The sequence below is a fragment of the Xylocopa sonorina genome, chromosome 4 (assembly GCF_050948175.1).
Source record: "Xylocopa sonorina isolate GNS202 chromosome 4, iyXylSono1_principal, whole genome shotgun sequence".
NCBI lineage: Eukaryota > Metazoa > Arthropoda > Insecta > Hymenoptera > Apidae > Xylocopa > Xylocopa sonorina.
In genome coordinates, this window is record NC_135196.1 from 4,767,273 (window position 1) to 4,783,185 (window position 15,913).

The window sequence follows — 15,913 nt, forward strand, 5'->3', positions numbered from 1 at the left end:
TATGGTTATTACAGGAACGCATCAAGCGAAACACTTCTTGGCGCTCGTCGATGGGTCTCGATTTCGTCTGATCATGTATCGTTCTCATTCGATTTCACTATGAACCGTGGCATTAATTTGCTATCCCAATACCGATGAATCGTTTCATGTAATGGAAGTACACGAAACAGAACTGAAATTAATTCGAGTACGAAAATAACGATAACTCTGTGACGTTGGTTCGCGAATGTTTGGCAAGTCTGAACAAATTTTTACACAGGCCTACAGGGACATCTTGCATAATACTAGAGAAACCTAATTAGCGGGGGAAATTTTCGAAACGAGAGCACCAGCCACGCATGTCGCCATTTCTCGCGAGCCAACCCCCGAAACGGACACAACCCGGGGAACATTTTTTTCTCGCCCTGCCGCGCGATACGGTGGCAAAAATTGTGCGCAAATACTTCATCAGCCTGGTAACTTGCTTTCATAATTTACTAAACGAACAGCTAATTTCGCGCCGAGTAAATAGATAGAGGGCAAAAATGGTAGCAGCCAGAAAAGCAGGCCGGGAAGAAAGATTTAATATCACACGTGAGATTAAAGCCGCAAACGTGCGTGGTATGCGTTCACGTAGGAGCCAATTTTAATTCGTTGCTGCTCAGGCCGGAATTAATATCCTGTCCCCCAGGGGGGTAGGGGGGAGGGGGTGAGGATGTAGAGACAAAGGGTTGTACATATGACGGGATTCGAAGTTGATGCAGGTTGTTTGAATGCGTACTGTTTTTTAATATTCTGTGTACTAGTTACTAAAATTCAGCTAAAACACCAGTATGGGAATTTTCGCTCGAATTTTTGTTCAATAAACTGACGCGATTTAATTCGTTCATGACGATCCTGTTTTTACGAAATTTGCAACAATACAATACGTTCAAATTTTTAATTTTATAAATGATTACAATAACATAATCGTAGGATACTTAATACACTGAAATTCAAAGAAATTATGATATTTGCAATAAAACACATAATCTGAAACGCTCTTCGTAAAATTGTATACATCTAAGAAATTAAAACAGAAGATATTTTTCCCCGATTTTCGAAGAAGTTTACATTTCAGTCGATCTCCTGAATGTTCATTCCGATTTGAAAAGAAAATGCGAAACGGTAACCAAAAATTTGCCAGCTATCCCCCATTGTTAACCAAAACTTTAAATCAGTCGCATCGATCCAAACGCAAATACAATTTGTCAGGTCTAGAAACTAAAAAGACGTATCAGAGAACTTCCTTTCTTCCGGACGACAAAACGTAACTGTAATTACGTTCGAAAGATGTCCCGCGACTTCGAAGGAACTACAAATCTCCGCGTGCTCGAAGTTCATTTTTCAGCCCCCCTCTCAAATCTGAAACTCGGTTGTGCATAATTAATTAAGAAGTTCACCGCTCGCGGAAGAAAATATCCATGCTCGAAGCGAGGAAGTCGTCGCGAGGGCAGCCTATCGAGGGGGTTGGTATCTTCGCGACGCGCACCCCCGGGAACAAATACGAGCTGGACGAAAGTTTCGCGAGTGGAATCGGATTAAAAAATTTCAAACCGTCGCCAGGACCAATCCCCGAGACGTTTCGAGGGTAAAACACGGCTTTGCGCAAATTAATAAGACGGAATGGCTGCGGAGGAAAAGACGCAAAGGTGGAAAGTAACGAACATCATAAATGGTTATAGGAAGGCCGTCTAACGACCGACAATTAAATCCTCGTCTCGGTCGGGGGCCAAAGAGGAAGAGGCGTTGCATTATGTATACGAAGCTTTGAGTCTAAGACGGTGACGGAAGAGGGGAAGGCAGAGATGGCAAGAACAAGAAAGAAGAAGAAGAAGAAGAAGAAGAAGTGGCGAGCAGCCGAATGAATACCATATTGTTGCTATCCGCTGGTGAACGGCCGCAAGTTTTGTCCGCCGCAACAGCCTGCAGCATCCTTCACCCTACTTCCACTTCTTCCTTCCACCCTCGCAAATAGCAGTTTGACTCCGCTATGGAATAAATTAGCCGTGCTCGGGCATTTCCAGTGCACGGTGGTAAAGGTAGGGGTTGCGCGTCAAGAAGGAAAAAAAGGAGACGAGGAGCGCGAGGGATCTCCTGTCCCGTAGGAGAGGATCGCTGCTGAGGAGCAAAAGGGAATAGCGGAGGAGACGGAGTAGCGTGGATGGGATGGTTGCTTATCAAGAAACAGGGGTGTACTTTGTCCCTTAGGCAGTCCTTAATAATAAATTCATATCTGTACGAGCTCTACTACTCTTCGTCCAGTCCCCTCCATTCGCTCCTGCTGTTCATCCCCTTACCAGTCACCAGCGAGGGCAAGTCTCGTAACCACCCCTTAGCCACGTAAAGTAGGAACTCTCTCTCTTACTCTCTTCCTCAGTCAGACTACTACAAATCTCGTTTTTATGCCGCTTAATAAAACTGGTCTGACATATCTCTGACTTCTACCACTTAATTTCGACTCCCTCTGTCCATCGACCCTTTTCCTACAATTTTTCTCTCTTTTTCCTCTCCCCCCTCCAACGTTTCTCGTCCCGCTGGCTCCCTTTACGTTCCTGGCCGTTTCTTTTCCACCGTTTCTATCCATTTTACAGTTCCTTTCTCTTTTTACGTGTTCATCGTACGTGCCGGTGTTTGTCCGCTGGTTCGGTCTTCGTTCAGGGCGTTTGAAACCTCTATCCGTCCCGCTTCGACGCTCGCGGGGCACCGAGCATCCCTTTTGGGACCCTCCTGGACCGCGGCGAGGTTATTTTACTCCCTCCACTACGCAGACGGAATGAATTCGAATTCCTTTCGAGTCCTGGTATCTCTTTGTAGCCGATGTTTCGAGGAGGAAGATCGATCTCCGCGCGAGAGGAGGACGGGGGGGTACTGAAGGGGGAATAGATGGAGAGCGATGCTGGGAGAGGAAACGTATTTTCCGTTATAATTCTTAGCCTCCTCGTCGTTTAGAGTATGATTACTGTTGCGAATTTCCGTTTCTAAATTTGGTTAATTTCTATTCAAATGTGCTCTTCAAAGTCCTCTGAAAATCGGTTGACTATACAAATTTGTGATCTGGAACTGAATCCATTGGTATGTTGAGAAGATATATTATTCTATTGAAGTAGAATTTCTGTGCACGCATAAATTTCTACGATTAGAATACAAAGTTACAGTTTTTAGAAGTATTATGTTGACCAATAATTGATAATAATTTTTTAAATAGTGGGTCATAAAGCTCGTAAAAATATCGTTATGCGATAAGTTCCATGAATTGTTTCGAATAGGTCGAATGAAAATGCAGTCGATAGAATTCAGAAAACCAGATCTGAATAATTGCGAATAGGTTGCAAGGATCGTGATTCCCGTTGAACAATACCTTTATAACCCATTTGCTTTATAAAAGTGAGCGAGTAGTAAGTAATATTCGCGCGCGGCGGCAAAAACCCTTTGAGCTATTGTGTGACTCCTAAAAATCTCGCCAATTAGAAAGCAATTTCCTCGGAAAACGCCGAGAATTTCCCTCTGGTGTACCGTATATTTACATCCGTTTAACTCCGTCTCTCTTTGCCTCTTTCTCCTTCCCTTTTCTCTGTTTTCCATGCTGTTTTTACGTATGCATTCATAATCGACTTGCACGAAACTAAAGTTCTGCCGGTGCCCGCGTCTTTATTCATTCAACTTCGTTCCCCGATTCTGTTTTTAATACACGCGTTCCACGGAATCGTCAAGTATCTTTTGTGAAGTTTTTACAGCATTTGACTGAACGCATCTGATATAAATTACATCTAATAATATTGTGGCACAAGTAGTAAGGATTTTTAATTCAAAAAAGTTGTAAAAAGTGCTACTATTATTGTTAGTGGACTGTATTTTATCGAGATTATGTATCTGTGTATATATTTCAGTTTCTATCGAATTATATACACTTCTCGACGACTATTTGTGAAACTCTGTGCGATTAATGCCAGAAATAGCTATGAACTCTGTATTCAAGGCGTAACCAGATGTCTTAGTTATTTCCCTTGCCATTTTGCGACTAGCAACGAACAAATTGAAAAATCTGTATTATTCGAACAGACGATCGATCGATCGACAATGACACATCACATATTACAGAGAAATCGGTGTTATTCTTCGCAGATGTCTAGATTATTAAATCGCGGGACACGAACGGCCATAACGACCGTTTCCCCGCGCGGTTTAATCGAGTAAGCTCGAGCGTCCAATAACTGATAATAATCAACGACGATAAAAGTTATTAGCCCTGCTTTACCAGTGGAAATTAGCTACGATTCTCAAACGCGGCCCCATAACGCATTCGATTATTCGAACGTGGCTTTCAGCGGCCGGCTAATTTCACCGGCCCGTTCCATCGCGTAATAATTCAAAATTACCGACGCGCCAATGGCCGGGACGGCCACTTGGAATACAGTCGCATCACGCCGCTGCTAACATCGGGATCTATGGGCAAAGATTGAACACGTACCGCCGCGCCTTCCATCGACGCGAACGACGCTTAATGTCGCTGTTGTTCCCGGCACGAATAAACGTCCGCCGGTTCGCCAGACGGGCTATTGTCGCACCCGATGCATTGATCAGTTTCGTATCGACCTTTGCATACTGCGTGCGCCTCCGGTTGTCGCGATAATTAGCCTTCAATTGTACGGAAAAGGCGAGCTGGGCTCGGTTCTGTAACGAGAGACCGCGGGAAACGGCATTCGAATGCGAACGACGCCTCGTCGGGGTAAAACTGATATTAATACTTCTGTTACTTGGAAACTTTCACGCGATTTCGTAATTGATATGTTCGTTGTTGGCAGAAACGTGTGAATCTCAATAGCACTTATTGCAATTTATTGTACTCGCATTATACATTTATTTTAGTGAGGATTCTATGCTGTCAGTTTAACTTCAGATTGATAATTCGAATCAGTTTTATTCTTTGTGTATAAAGAAATGAGTTTTACTTCGCATTACGAAGCTGAAAATACTTTCTAGCCAATGGGATACTTGAAATTACTTGTTGCTAGTAATTTTCAGCTAAACGATTTGAATATCGCAAGAAACGTGAACTTCGAATAATATCGTTCATTTATTTACGCGTTAGACTGCGATCTCGAAGACTGACATGTCTTTGCGACAGCACGCGACCCTCCTCGCCCGCTACCATGAATCTGGATCGTTTTCCGCCGGTTTCACGAGGGTAATCGTCAGCAGGATATCACCAGCCAGTCTCCTTCTTGCCGCCGGCCTTTTATGCTAAACGCTCGCTTCATTTGAATGTCGCTAATGCGAAAAACCGATGCATACTAATGAAGGGACGGTCTTTCTCGCCCTCGTCGCGAGTGCCAGCTGAACACACCGAAATCACCCTTCGCGACGCGCCCGTTCGTCTGCCGCGTTCGTGGTGCACGCGCGTTTGCACATCAGCCGCGCGGATGCGTGGAAATTTCGCTTGCGAGTTCTGATTGGCTTTGCGGTAGAAATGTTGAACTTGTTTCACGGTAGAGAAATTATCAGTTTCGATTGACCAAATTAATATTTGTGTACAGTGTCAGAAGTGTGAGATTGGAAAATGGTACCAAAATGGTTGCGCCATCTTCTGAACATCGAAGATGTTGAAATTGAAACTATCGACAATGGTATCGAAGTAATTGCGTGGTCTTTTGGTGGACACCAAAAGTATTAAAATGATTAAGATTATAAAAAAAAATAGAGTAATAATTATAATCATCGAAGGTATTATCTTTTTAATTAGCGAAACGTTTGGTACGATATAAAAATAGAAAAATGCAATTTTAATACAGATAGAGAAAGGTATTTTATAAATTTAATTCAAATATTTTTAGATATGAAGTGAAGTGGTAGATAGAAAAAATGAACGTGCTTCTGTATTTTCCGACAGATTTTGGGATTCTAGTATTTGATCACATATATATATATATATATATATATTAGTCCAGTGAAATTTAAAATACTAGTAAAAATAATTTTTGCTAACATTTTTCGTTAAATTAAATTGAAATCTATGAACTTTCGAAAAATAATTGGAAAAACACAATAAAATGAAGGTCTACATATCTCGCGTAAAATTTTTAATCAATCTCTGCAAACGATTCGTCTGCATACCGATAACTTCGTACTCGAAAATCAGACAGCGAGAGATTTAACTTGGCGAACTTCTATTAAGAAATTGATTTCCCTATTGAACAAAAAGAAAGAGCGTTTACCACGGACACGGGAGAGTCGGTTGTAATTACCTGGTATCTGAAACGAAATGGTACGATAGCTAAGGATGGCAGCGCGATTTCGCGAACGATTTAATCACGAATTAATAGATCGCCGCAAAAGCGATCCCCGAGGCTTCCACGGTGGTTAATTAATTGCGCGTATATATTTGCCGTGGGAACCGGAATTAGTGGAATCCGTAGAGGAACCGATCTGAAACCGAGCGCGTTGACCGAGGAACACTCTCTCTACCCGATCATTCAGCATCCCTCGCCGATAACTCGTCTATGTCTACTTTGCGAACGTCTTCTGGAACGTCTCAGTGCTTCTCAATTCTTTAATCTGTCTGCATTCCAAAATATTAGCTGATTAAAGATATTTATGACTGAAATTCATTGTGTTCGAATATTACTTAAATGGTCGCGACGGTGTATTAATTATTACGCCTGTTCTTTGCACGTTTAATAATTAGTTTTGTACATATTTTTAGTTCGCAAGCTTTAAGTTCTAATGTTCGTAAGTTTCGCAATATTTTAAATTCCGTATTTCGAAATTTAATACGCGACATTATCATTTCAATTCTCAAATAACCTACATTGCACATGGTACATGGAAACCGTTGAAATGACCGTGTCGCGAACGAACGCGCATTAATTACAAAACGAAGAAAATGAGAAGAATAAAATAGAAGAGAGTAAAAAGAAAGGTAGAGGATTTAATGAAAACGATGGACGCAGCCTGAAAATTGTCGACGAGGCGACGAAGTGCGTGCCACGTTCGCGAATCGCTGTTGGTACACATCCATAGTCCAATCGAACTAATTTCTCAATTCTTTTATATATAGCAGTGTGATGATCCGTCATTAGTTCGACAAACGTTTCAAGCGTGATATTTGAAAAGTATGAGCAAACAAACGACACTTACTGTACAGGCGAATGGTGCCATCCGTCTCGCCACGCGGATTCTTCGCCACGCACTTGTAACTGCCGTAGTCCTCCTCCTGGAAAACAGAATCGCAACGACGTCAGACACAAGTGTCGAAATCGAGGTTTGCTTTCAAACCAAAGTTTCGCGTATCGAGTGGTTGGTTATTTAACGAAACGATTCTGCGTGAAAAATAGGTGCCCGTGCCCTGGGTATTCAGGTCGAACGCAATGTATACACACACGTGTATCGATTCGTTCGATTCTTTTTGCTCGCACGTACACGTAATTGGGTTACTCTTGTTTTCTTGTTGTCTCGTACGTTGCAAATGGAATTCCCTTGTTATCTAACTGGAACGTACACATTAAGGACTAATATTATCTCAATTAAACGTACATGATTAACACTTGATAAGTAACCCCGCAATTATCGTCGTTCATGTTACTGCGTATGAATTATGTAAGTTCGCGTGTACGTAACTATGTAAGGATAAAGTGAAGGAATAGAGCAATCTGGTTGAAAGCAAAGAATATCGTCGATATTTTTAACTTGTGTATGGTTTTACGAAAATTGTGTTCAAATTGATATTCAGATATGAAAGAGAGATAAAAATAAATTGTTAAATGTGTAAAGAGATACAACGATCCAATAAGGTGTTGTTTAGGTGCGAGGTGCAACGCAAAGTACCGTGAAAATAATTTCCAGATTCACTCGATTTCGAACCCATTTGTTGTACGTGTAGTGCAAAAGAAGCGAAAGCGGAAGGGAAAGACAGAAAGGAACGATATATTTCCCTCGAGTCGACGACACGAGGAAGTTCCTCTTTTACACGGACATTTTAAGGATATCCTTTCCATACGCGAAAATAATCTGCGAATAAATCTCGTGAGATGTCGCGAAACTTTTCAAATATCACCTGTTGGCTTCGTGGTGCTTGACGCCGGGTAAAGTTAGGGTTAGTGGGTCAGAATTTTCTCGTCGATTTAGAACTGACGTCTCGAGATAGTCAAAAGACAAAGGAAAATTTTGCATTTTCATTTTCTTTCAATTATGCTCAAGTATATGGTATGCATCTCAGAATGAATATAATCCTAATCCACTTTTCAAAACTAAGTTATACACACTTTTTACGTTCATGTTGTTCAAACAATTGCAGTGTTTCTAGTGTAGACTAAAATACGTTATTTACAAAATAATTATGCGTGCACTCGGTAATTAGTTTAGTAATAAACTTAAAAAAGTTTAATCGTGTTCACTCGATACTAAAAAGAAGTGACACAATCAGCAAAACGTTTAATTATTTCATTACATCTATTTAATATTATACAATGGAAGATAAAACTTGCACGTGGATCATATAAATTAACACGTGTCCTTTTATAAAAAATCTGGTGGCATATAATGCATAAAGGGCAGAGCGTACAGTAGGAAGCAAGGAAGTGGAGAACAAAGTTAAACAGCGCAGGAAGTTATCTTTCTCCAGTTTCTTTCTCCCCGTGAGTTGTTGCAGAGGACGTGGAACACCACCTTAACAATGAACCTACACATATTTTTCTTGAACAAGTGTATCAGAGATACGCGAGAAATTAACTTGTTAATAAAATAACCGAACTATGATAAATGGCGTTATAAATAATTTCGTAAGAGGCGTTCATTCGTCGGTTCTTTATCGGATGTTAATTATACGTGAATTAACCAAACGAATCACCGTGGGGGAGGAAAGGAATACGTGGCAGCAAACTACCGGAAAGGGGCAAAAAGAACACGCGATCTTCTCCTACCTCGCGCCACTTAAGAAAAAAGGAGGAAAAAGGAATTCTTAATTCAGGGAGCGCCGGAGAGTGGAAGAATATTTGCATCGCAAACAAACGAACGACCAAAAAACAGAGCCAACCTGCTGCGAGATACATGCACTGGGAGCGAAATAAAAAATGCAGAATTAGCAGGGAAAATTACTTCGTCGCCGAGTTGCGTCTAGGTAATATTACTGGTAACAATGGTCGGCTAAATTCTACTCTCCTCGTGTTGAATTGATCTGATACGGTGCTCGTTACGGTATCTTTTCTTCTCTGGTGATTTGAAATCTATTTACTGAATTTATCAAAATAACAAAATCAACGTCTGCGAAAAACGCTTAAATATTTCCCCAAAAAAGAGACAAAAAAAAATACACATGGCACGTTTCAAAGTCTGCCATGGTCAAAGAATTGAAACTAACTTTCTCCGTGATCGAAAAATCCAAACGTCGAACATTTTCATCCCCTCTATACATTCGCCATAACCAACCGCAAGAAACGCATCTCTGGCGAACAGAAGAAGAAACCCTGGTGCACGAGGGCAATAACGAGATAAACATGTTTCACCCACCTGCAGCTCGTGTATCGTGAGCGTCATGTGCGTCTTGTAGGGTGGTTTCTCCGGAGTCGATGTAGCCTTGTACTTCTTGCTCTCGTGAATCATCACGCCGTCCTCCCTGGTCCAGTAATTCAAAGAAGTCGGATGAGCCTCCGTGTGGCATTCCAGGGTGACGGTGTAGCCGAGCGGCGCCCCGACCAATTGGTGGGGTATCCAGAGCATCGGGGGGACTGCAACGAGAAAAGTGATTGATTAGCTCATAAATGTTCCAATTACTAGCCATACAAGCGCCTGGCTGGCGATCGATAACCGTTCCGCGTCTATAAATCTCGCACCCCCGTGGCGCGACGAACGAGCGTCCTCCTCGCTCGCCGTTTCCCGGCTCGATCACGCTCTTACGGGTGACGAGAACAAAGCGGTGACGTGATCAACGAAACGTCTCTTTAATGAGCGGACCGGTGTTACGGAGATCTTTTGTACGTGTACCAACCGGCTCACGAGCAGTTTTACGAGGCGGGAATCGCTCTTTCGATTTCGTTCGCTGACGGATTTCTGGATGTGGGCTAATTTCATTGGATTGGCTCGATGAAGAGTAACTGGTTCTTTGACACGTGCAGACGTCACTGTCGATAATTCTTATCGATTATTTAATAATTATAGAAGAAGTGGATGTTCATATTTTGCTATTATTATAGAATCTAATTATTATAGAATCTAATTACTGATAATGTTGCTAGAGGTCTAATTTAACGCACACTTTTCAGAAAATTTAGAAAATTCTATAGGTCAAGTTTTTAGGATGGAATTCATTGTGTAGTGCAATAATTGATCATTCTACTAACATGGAAGATAACGAGGAAAAATGAAATGCATGTCAGAGATATTTTTATATATCCACAGTGCAGAACAGTTTCATGAAAATTGATAATTCCCAGATAGAAACGTTTCCTTCGCGTAGGATTTACATTACGATATATAAACAATTGGACACTCGAAAGTACAACTGGAGGGAATTAAAGTTCCTCGAGTAACGAAGCACGCTTTTGTCCGTCAGCATACTCTTTCCGGCTGCTTTTTGCTCTCGCTGCTCCAGTTGCCACCGCCTTTTTTCCCCTTCATCGAGCACTCTCGGCTCTCTCGTTGAGGTTTGATTCACGCGCCGCGAGCAATTAACCCTTTCGTTATTTCTGACGAGATATCTCGCGATCTGGTGTCGGTCGTTGAACGGTTTTTCACGAGATACCCCCTCGCGATCTGACACCGGCTTTTGACGAGATACTTCGTCATTTAACACCCACTGTTCCGACTCTAATTACCATCGCAAACGACGTCGTACAATTCCTGCTCCGCCTCGTTCCTACTCTCGCGTGTACCATCGCAATCCTCCCGCGTAGAATAATACAACGAACGCATTAATTATTGCACGAAAGGTATGAAAAATACGTGGCTTCTAAAGGGCTCATCAAATTTTTCTCCACCGCGTTACGTTTCGCGTGAAATTATACTGAGCCTCGTCGAATCAAAAATGGGGAGCGCGCACCCTCGCGCTCTGATCTCTCCCTTCTGCTCCCTCGTGACGCGTGTTCCAACGCGTTACAACGCTTTCGCGGCGTTCTCCCGTTAAAACGGTTCTAGCCTCCCGCGGAAAAAGAATGAAGACGAATGCCGGCGATATTTTATGGAAATTCGATAAAGTTCCTTGGATTAAGGGAACAAAAGGGAGGCGGGTCATTTTTCCTTCTTCCTCTCCTTTCTTTTTTTTTTCCCCCCCGTCCGCTGCTTCGCGACTGGGTGATGGACCGTTGTTTCTAATGACGGAATCTGTTACGTGTCGTAACGGTGTATTAACCTAATGGACGTGAAATCGAACATTTATACTTTGCGAGCCGCCCCGTCGAACGCCGCGCAGCTGCGATGAAAGATCGTTTCGAACGGGATCCGTCAAGTCGTTCCCTCGAATGAAAATAAAAAGGAGAGAAACGAAGGAGAAGCCGGTTAGAGATGAACGAGCGAAGATTGATTTATATAACTCGTAATTAGTGGGGATTGAGGATAATTGCGAGTTGGTAAGTTGCGCGCGGAGCGAAGTGTTGCATTTAGGTTAATCGGGTCTTTTTGAAACGCTGCGCGGGGGTCGAGGGTGAACTCGCGTATATTCATTCGCGGTACGGATCGATGCTGATTGAAAAGCGATGGAAGTGCTCTGAATATGAATAAGTGCTCGCTGCGCGATGTTCGTTTTACTATAATTATCAATGTTCCGCTTTTGAAAGAACTTCATAGGTTACGCAAGTTAGTTCCAATTCCAAATCCCAGCTTACTCTTCACTTCGATGTCCTTTCGCGTATATTAAATTTTTCTACATTACTCTGTGTGTTATTTGCAAATTTGTGCAAATTGTTATATCAGTATCAATAATTATCTGGATGGTGTAATATAGACAATACGCGAGCAAATAATAGTTAAATGAATTAATGTAAAATGGCAGAAAAAGAAAGAAATTTTTATGGAAATACACAGAGAAAAGAAGCCAGAAATTTAAAAATCAACAAAAATTCAATATAAAATAATTTTTATTTGCACGAAATAACCCTAAACTATCCTTAACTACCCTAAAGAAAGTAAACTCGAACCTAGACAACAGAAACCAATTGAGAATGCATAAGAATTCATCAAGAATTCTAGGACCGATAATAACGACCTTAACCAACTAGAAACATTGGCAAAAAGAGAAGGAGGGGCAAGCAAAGAAAGGGGAAGAAAAACAGAGTATGGGAGAGAGAACCCTGTTTAAGCAAAGAAATTTCTTATGATACAATGAAAAAAAAAGGGATTTGAAAATATTACAGGGTAGCGTACCTCGATTCAACGTCGAATCGCAAATAATACGACGGCATATATATTCACCGCGATTGATCCTACCACTTTTCTTTTTCACCGCGTTAAACCTCCGAAAATAAGTTATACAGGCTTTACCACGCTCAGCCGTCCCCAGAATTCCTTCAATAAAAAAGTAATTCCGCCGCGACGAATGGTTTTCCATAGGAATCTCCCTGCTTCTGATAATGTCTCCATGGGATGGGAGTGCTTCAATTTAACTTGGACCTCGTAACAATATACCTGGAGACCTCCAACTTCCCCGACATCGCATTTTTCATGAAGCTCGAGACGATTCGGGGATACGCAATTCGCACGGGATCGTTTGCGATACAAAGAAGAGGCGGGGGAAACAATTATTTGGTCACACAATCGAATGCTATCGATACTTCTTTTTTTCTATCAATATTTCAAAGATCTATGGGCCTTTGGTAATATACTGGATATAATTTAGACGCTTGAGAAATTCTTGCAATTCAAAATGAAATTTATAATCTTCTTCTAATATTAATATTATACACTATATACTTTATCATTTACAATCCATTCGAAATCATAAATATGAGCATAATTTTAAAATATAGTATCAACAATATCTGCAATTTAAATCTACTATATCATTAAAAAAAAGAAACAAACTTTTAGTTTATTACACTATATCTACAGCCTGATAATTTATGCACCCCGTCCACTTTTTAATTCCTGTACACTATATACACTAAGTACATTGTTCCACGGTGCGCGCTTATCCAAGAACGGAAAAACCTCTCGAACGTAGAATTTTAAATTGAAGTCGCTAATGAACCGCCTGCATTATTTCGTTCGCGATCAACGTCCTATCAGGAATAGGTGGAAATTTCGTTTCTCGTAGCCGGGACGAGCGGCCATTTCCCACGTGCCTGCGAAGGGGATCGTTTAATTTTTATTCGGAAAGAATGAAACGGGCATCGTACATTGTGCAGGAAAATATCTGATTTTACCCGGCCGCGTCCCGGCGCGAAGACGAAGACTGATACAAAAGCGCGGGCGCGGATAGCAAAGAGCTTTAAAATTTAAATAAAGATCCTCCGTCGAATGGTTTCAGGAAGCAACTTTCACCCCTTCTCGTTCCACGGGGAATTACATGGCTCCCCTATCTCGCTGCCTTTAACAGCGGCCGCTGCAGGCTTGATTTTCTTAATCCTTTAAGATTCTTCGGGGTATGTTTTATTTAAAACACGCTGGAAGCTTATCTTTGATGTCTGCGGATACACGATAAATTATTTATGCCGCTAAACGGGTTGGACATCCTTTAATAACCGGCATCTCACTTTTATGGAACGTCGCTTTTTAATTCAATCTGGCCTGTGTCTTGCGCGCGACGGAAAATGAAACGATCTCGCCAACTTCTCTTTTAAATAAATTCATCAGAGGAAGGATAGTCATTTTTTGGGTTCCTCTTTAATTTACATCGCACACACCGCGGCGATCATTTTTGCAGTAACTTTTTCAGTAAAATATTTAGACAGTACACTATTTATAATCGCCTGTTCGCCATGAAAAATATGGATTACAATTTTAAATGAATTGAACAGTTAATTTAATTAATCAATTTATCGAGTCCTCTTCGCGTGTTTCCATTTATATTAATAAAAATTAGTAGCTATGTTTCTTTATTTGAATGCAATATTTGGCAATTTTTGGTTTTTTTTTACAATAAAATAGCGCAGATTTGTGTGTACGTTGCATTTGTCTGAATGATTACTTTCGATATGCAGTTAGGGGGGGTGATTCATTTGTGTCGGGCAGGAAATCTTGATGGCGCGAAAACAAATATCGCAATTTAAATAAGAATGCATCCGGATGGAACGGAGGAAGGTGATGCGGCACGGAAAGTGGATGTAAATTACCAGAAAATTTAAATAAACATCCTGCTTGAATTGCTTCGGAGAACAAAGTGCATTCCTTTGAACCCCCTTCCTTTATCCCGCCACTTTCATTGATTTTCCCCACTCTGTTCAAATTGCTTTCGTTTTCTACTGCCTCCTCGCATGCGTCCTGGTGTCCAGGAAACCGACACATCGGCGGGTTTAATAAAAACATGAGATACATTCGAAACTCGTCCACCCTCTGCTCAGCTGTCAAGTATTATACAAACACGAGTGGGAATATCCGAAACAGTAATCCATTGTTCTCGTTTCTGTGTTTTCGTTTGTTTGTTTGTTTATTAATTTCCCTTTTTGCGCGAGATTGATGGCATCGAATATTTTATTTCCGGATCGTTGGAAAAATACGATAATACTCCCGTGCGTTGTGAAAAAATTATTTCTCGTATCATTCTTCGACGATCGCAAAAAGCACCAATATCAAAGAGTACTGAGAGTGCAGATCTCTATAAATTATGCGCAGGATTTTGAATACTGTGGATATTTTACGTTTAATAATTATACTGTCCAGCATGCTACGATCGCGTAAACAATTAACAGAATTGAATGAACGAAATACAAATGAAAATTGAAACGATACTTTAATATGAAATGAATTAAAAAATGATGAACAGAAAATATGGAAAGGGAGATTTCAAGAAAGATTTTTATTTCAATATATTATCGAATAAAAAGATTTATCTGTATAAATACTGTTCAATTTCCTTCAATTTATACTGGCAATATTGCTTGACAAAGTGGTTAGATTAATTGTGGTGAGTCGATTCAACTTCGCGCGCTGTTTTGGCCTAAGCGCCGCGGGAGCGATCGTCAAATGTTTAACGACGTTACGCGATGTGCAACGATTAGGTCGTTAAAGAAGAAGAAGCGGACAGACGGTGTAATAAAGCGAATATCAAACTTTTACGAGTCTTTTGGACACTTTCTCTTCCCTAGAAAATCACTATATAATAACTTATAACAAGGGTTGGAAAACCGTGGCTCTTTGACCTTTTGAGCACGCTTCTGCCACGAATGACGATTGTCATGACTTAATTTTACGGATACCTTACTTGCTATTTAATTTATATCAGTGAATAAGTTATTAAATATGGCCTTAAGTTTTATGCGGTTTTATCTATAGTTAAGTTAAGAATTAAAGCTTGAATTAATGTTTGTCAAGTTAAAAAGAAGTGTACCATTCTAAATTCGGCTCGCAAAATAAATCTCGATCGTTACACTGATCGTTAAACTCGCGAAGCATATGAACATTACTACCAATAGAGAGAGAAATTGATCGTCAAAGGGCTGAACATTTGAAGTACTTTTTCAAACTTCCACGTGCTTAACTTTCTGCCAATGAATTTATCGATCGAAGAAAGTTATGTTTATTCCAAGGCGTGTAGCGAGAATTTGTTTTCGCAGCTCTCGCGCTGTACGTTTGTCCTGTGAACACAAGAAAGGGAAACGCGCGAAGCAAAACGTTTACACATATATTTTACGGGGAAATATGGAAATATCCAAACGTCGCCTGACCCGATATAAATTGGATAAAGTCCCCTCTTGTGGATTCCCTCCCTCGAATTTCTCCTGCCACGGATTTTTATCTTGTTCGTGGAACT

At 40.9% G+C, this 15,913-nt stretch overlaps 1 protein-coding gene across 2 annotated transcripts in view; it reads right to left on the reverse strand.

Annotated features, from left to right (window-relative positions):
* LOC143423113 (lachesin) overlaps window positions 1-15,913 on the reverse strand; it is a 308,507-nt gene that overhangs the window by 52,648 nt on the left and 239,946 nt on the right. For both annotated transcript variants that reach the window (XM_076894204.1, XM_076894203.1), the window contains exons 6-7: window positions 9,523-9,740; window positions 7,156-7,231 (exon numbers count right to left, since the gene is read on the reverse strand). In XM_076894204.1, the coding sequence (XP_076750319.1) occupies window positions 7,156-7,231; window positions 9,523-9,740 (294 nt within the window). The remainder of the gene's footprint in view (window positions 1-7,155; window positions 7,232-9,522; window positions 9,741-15,913) is intronic.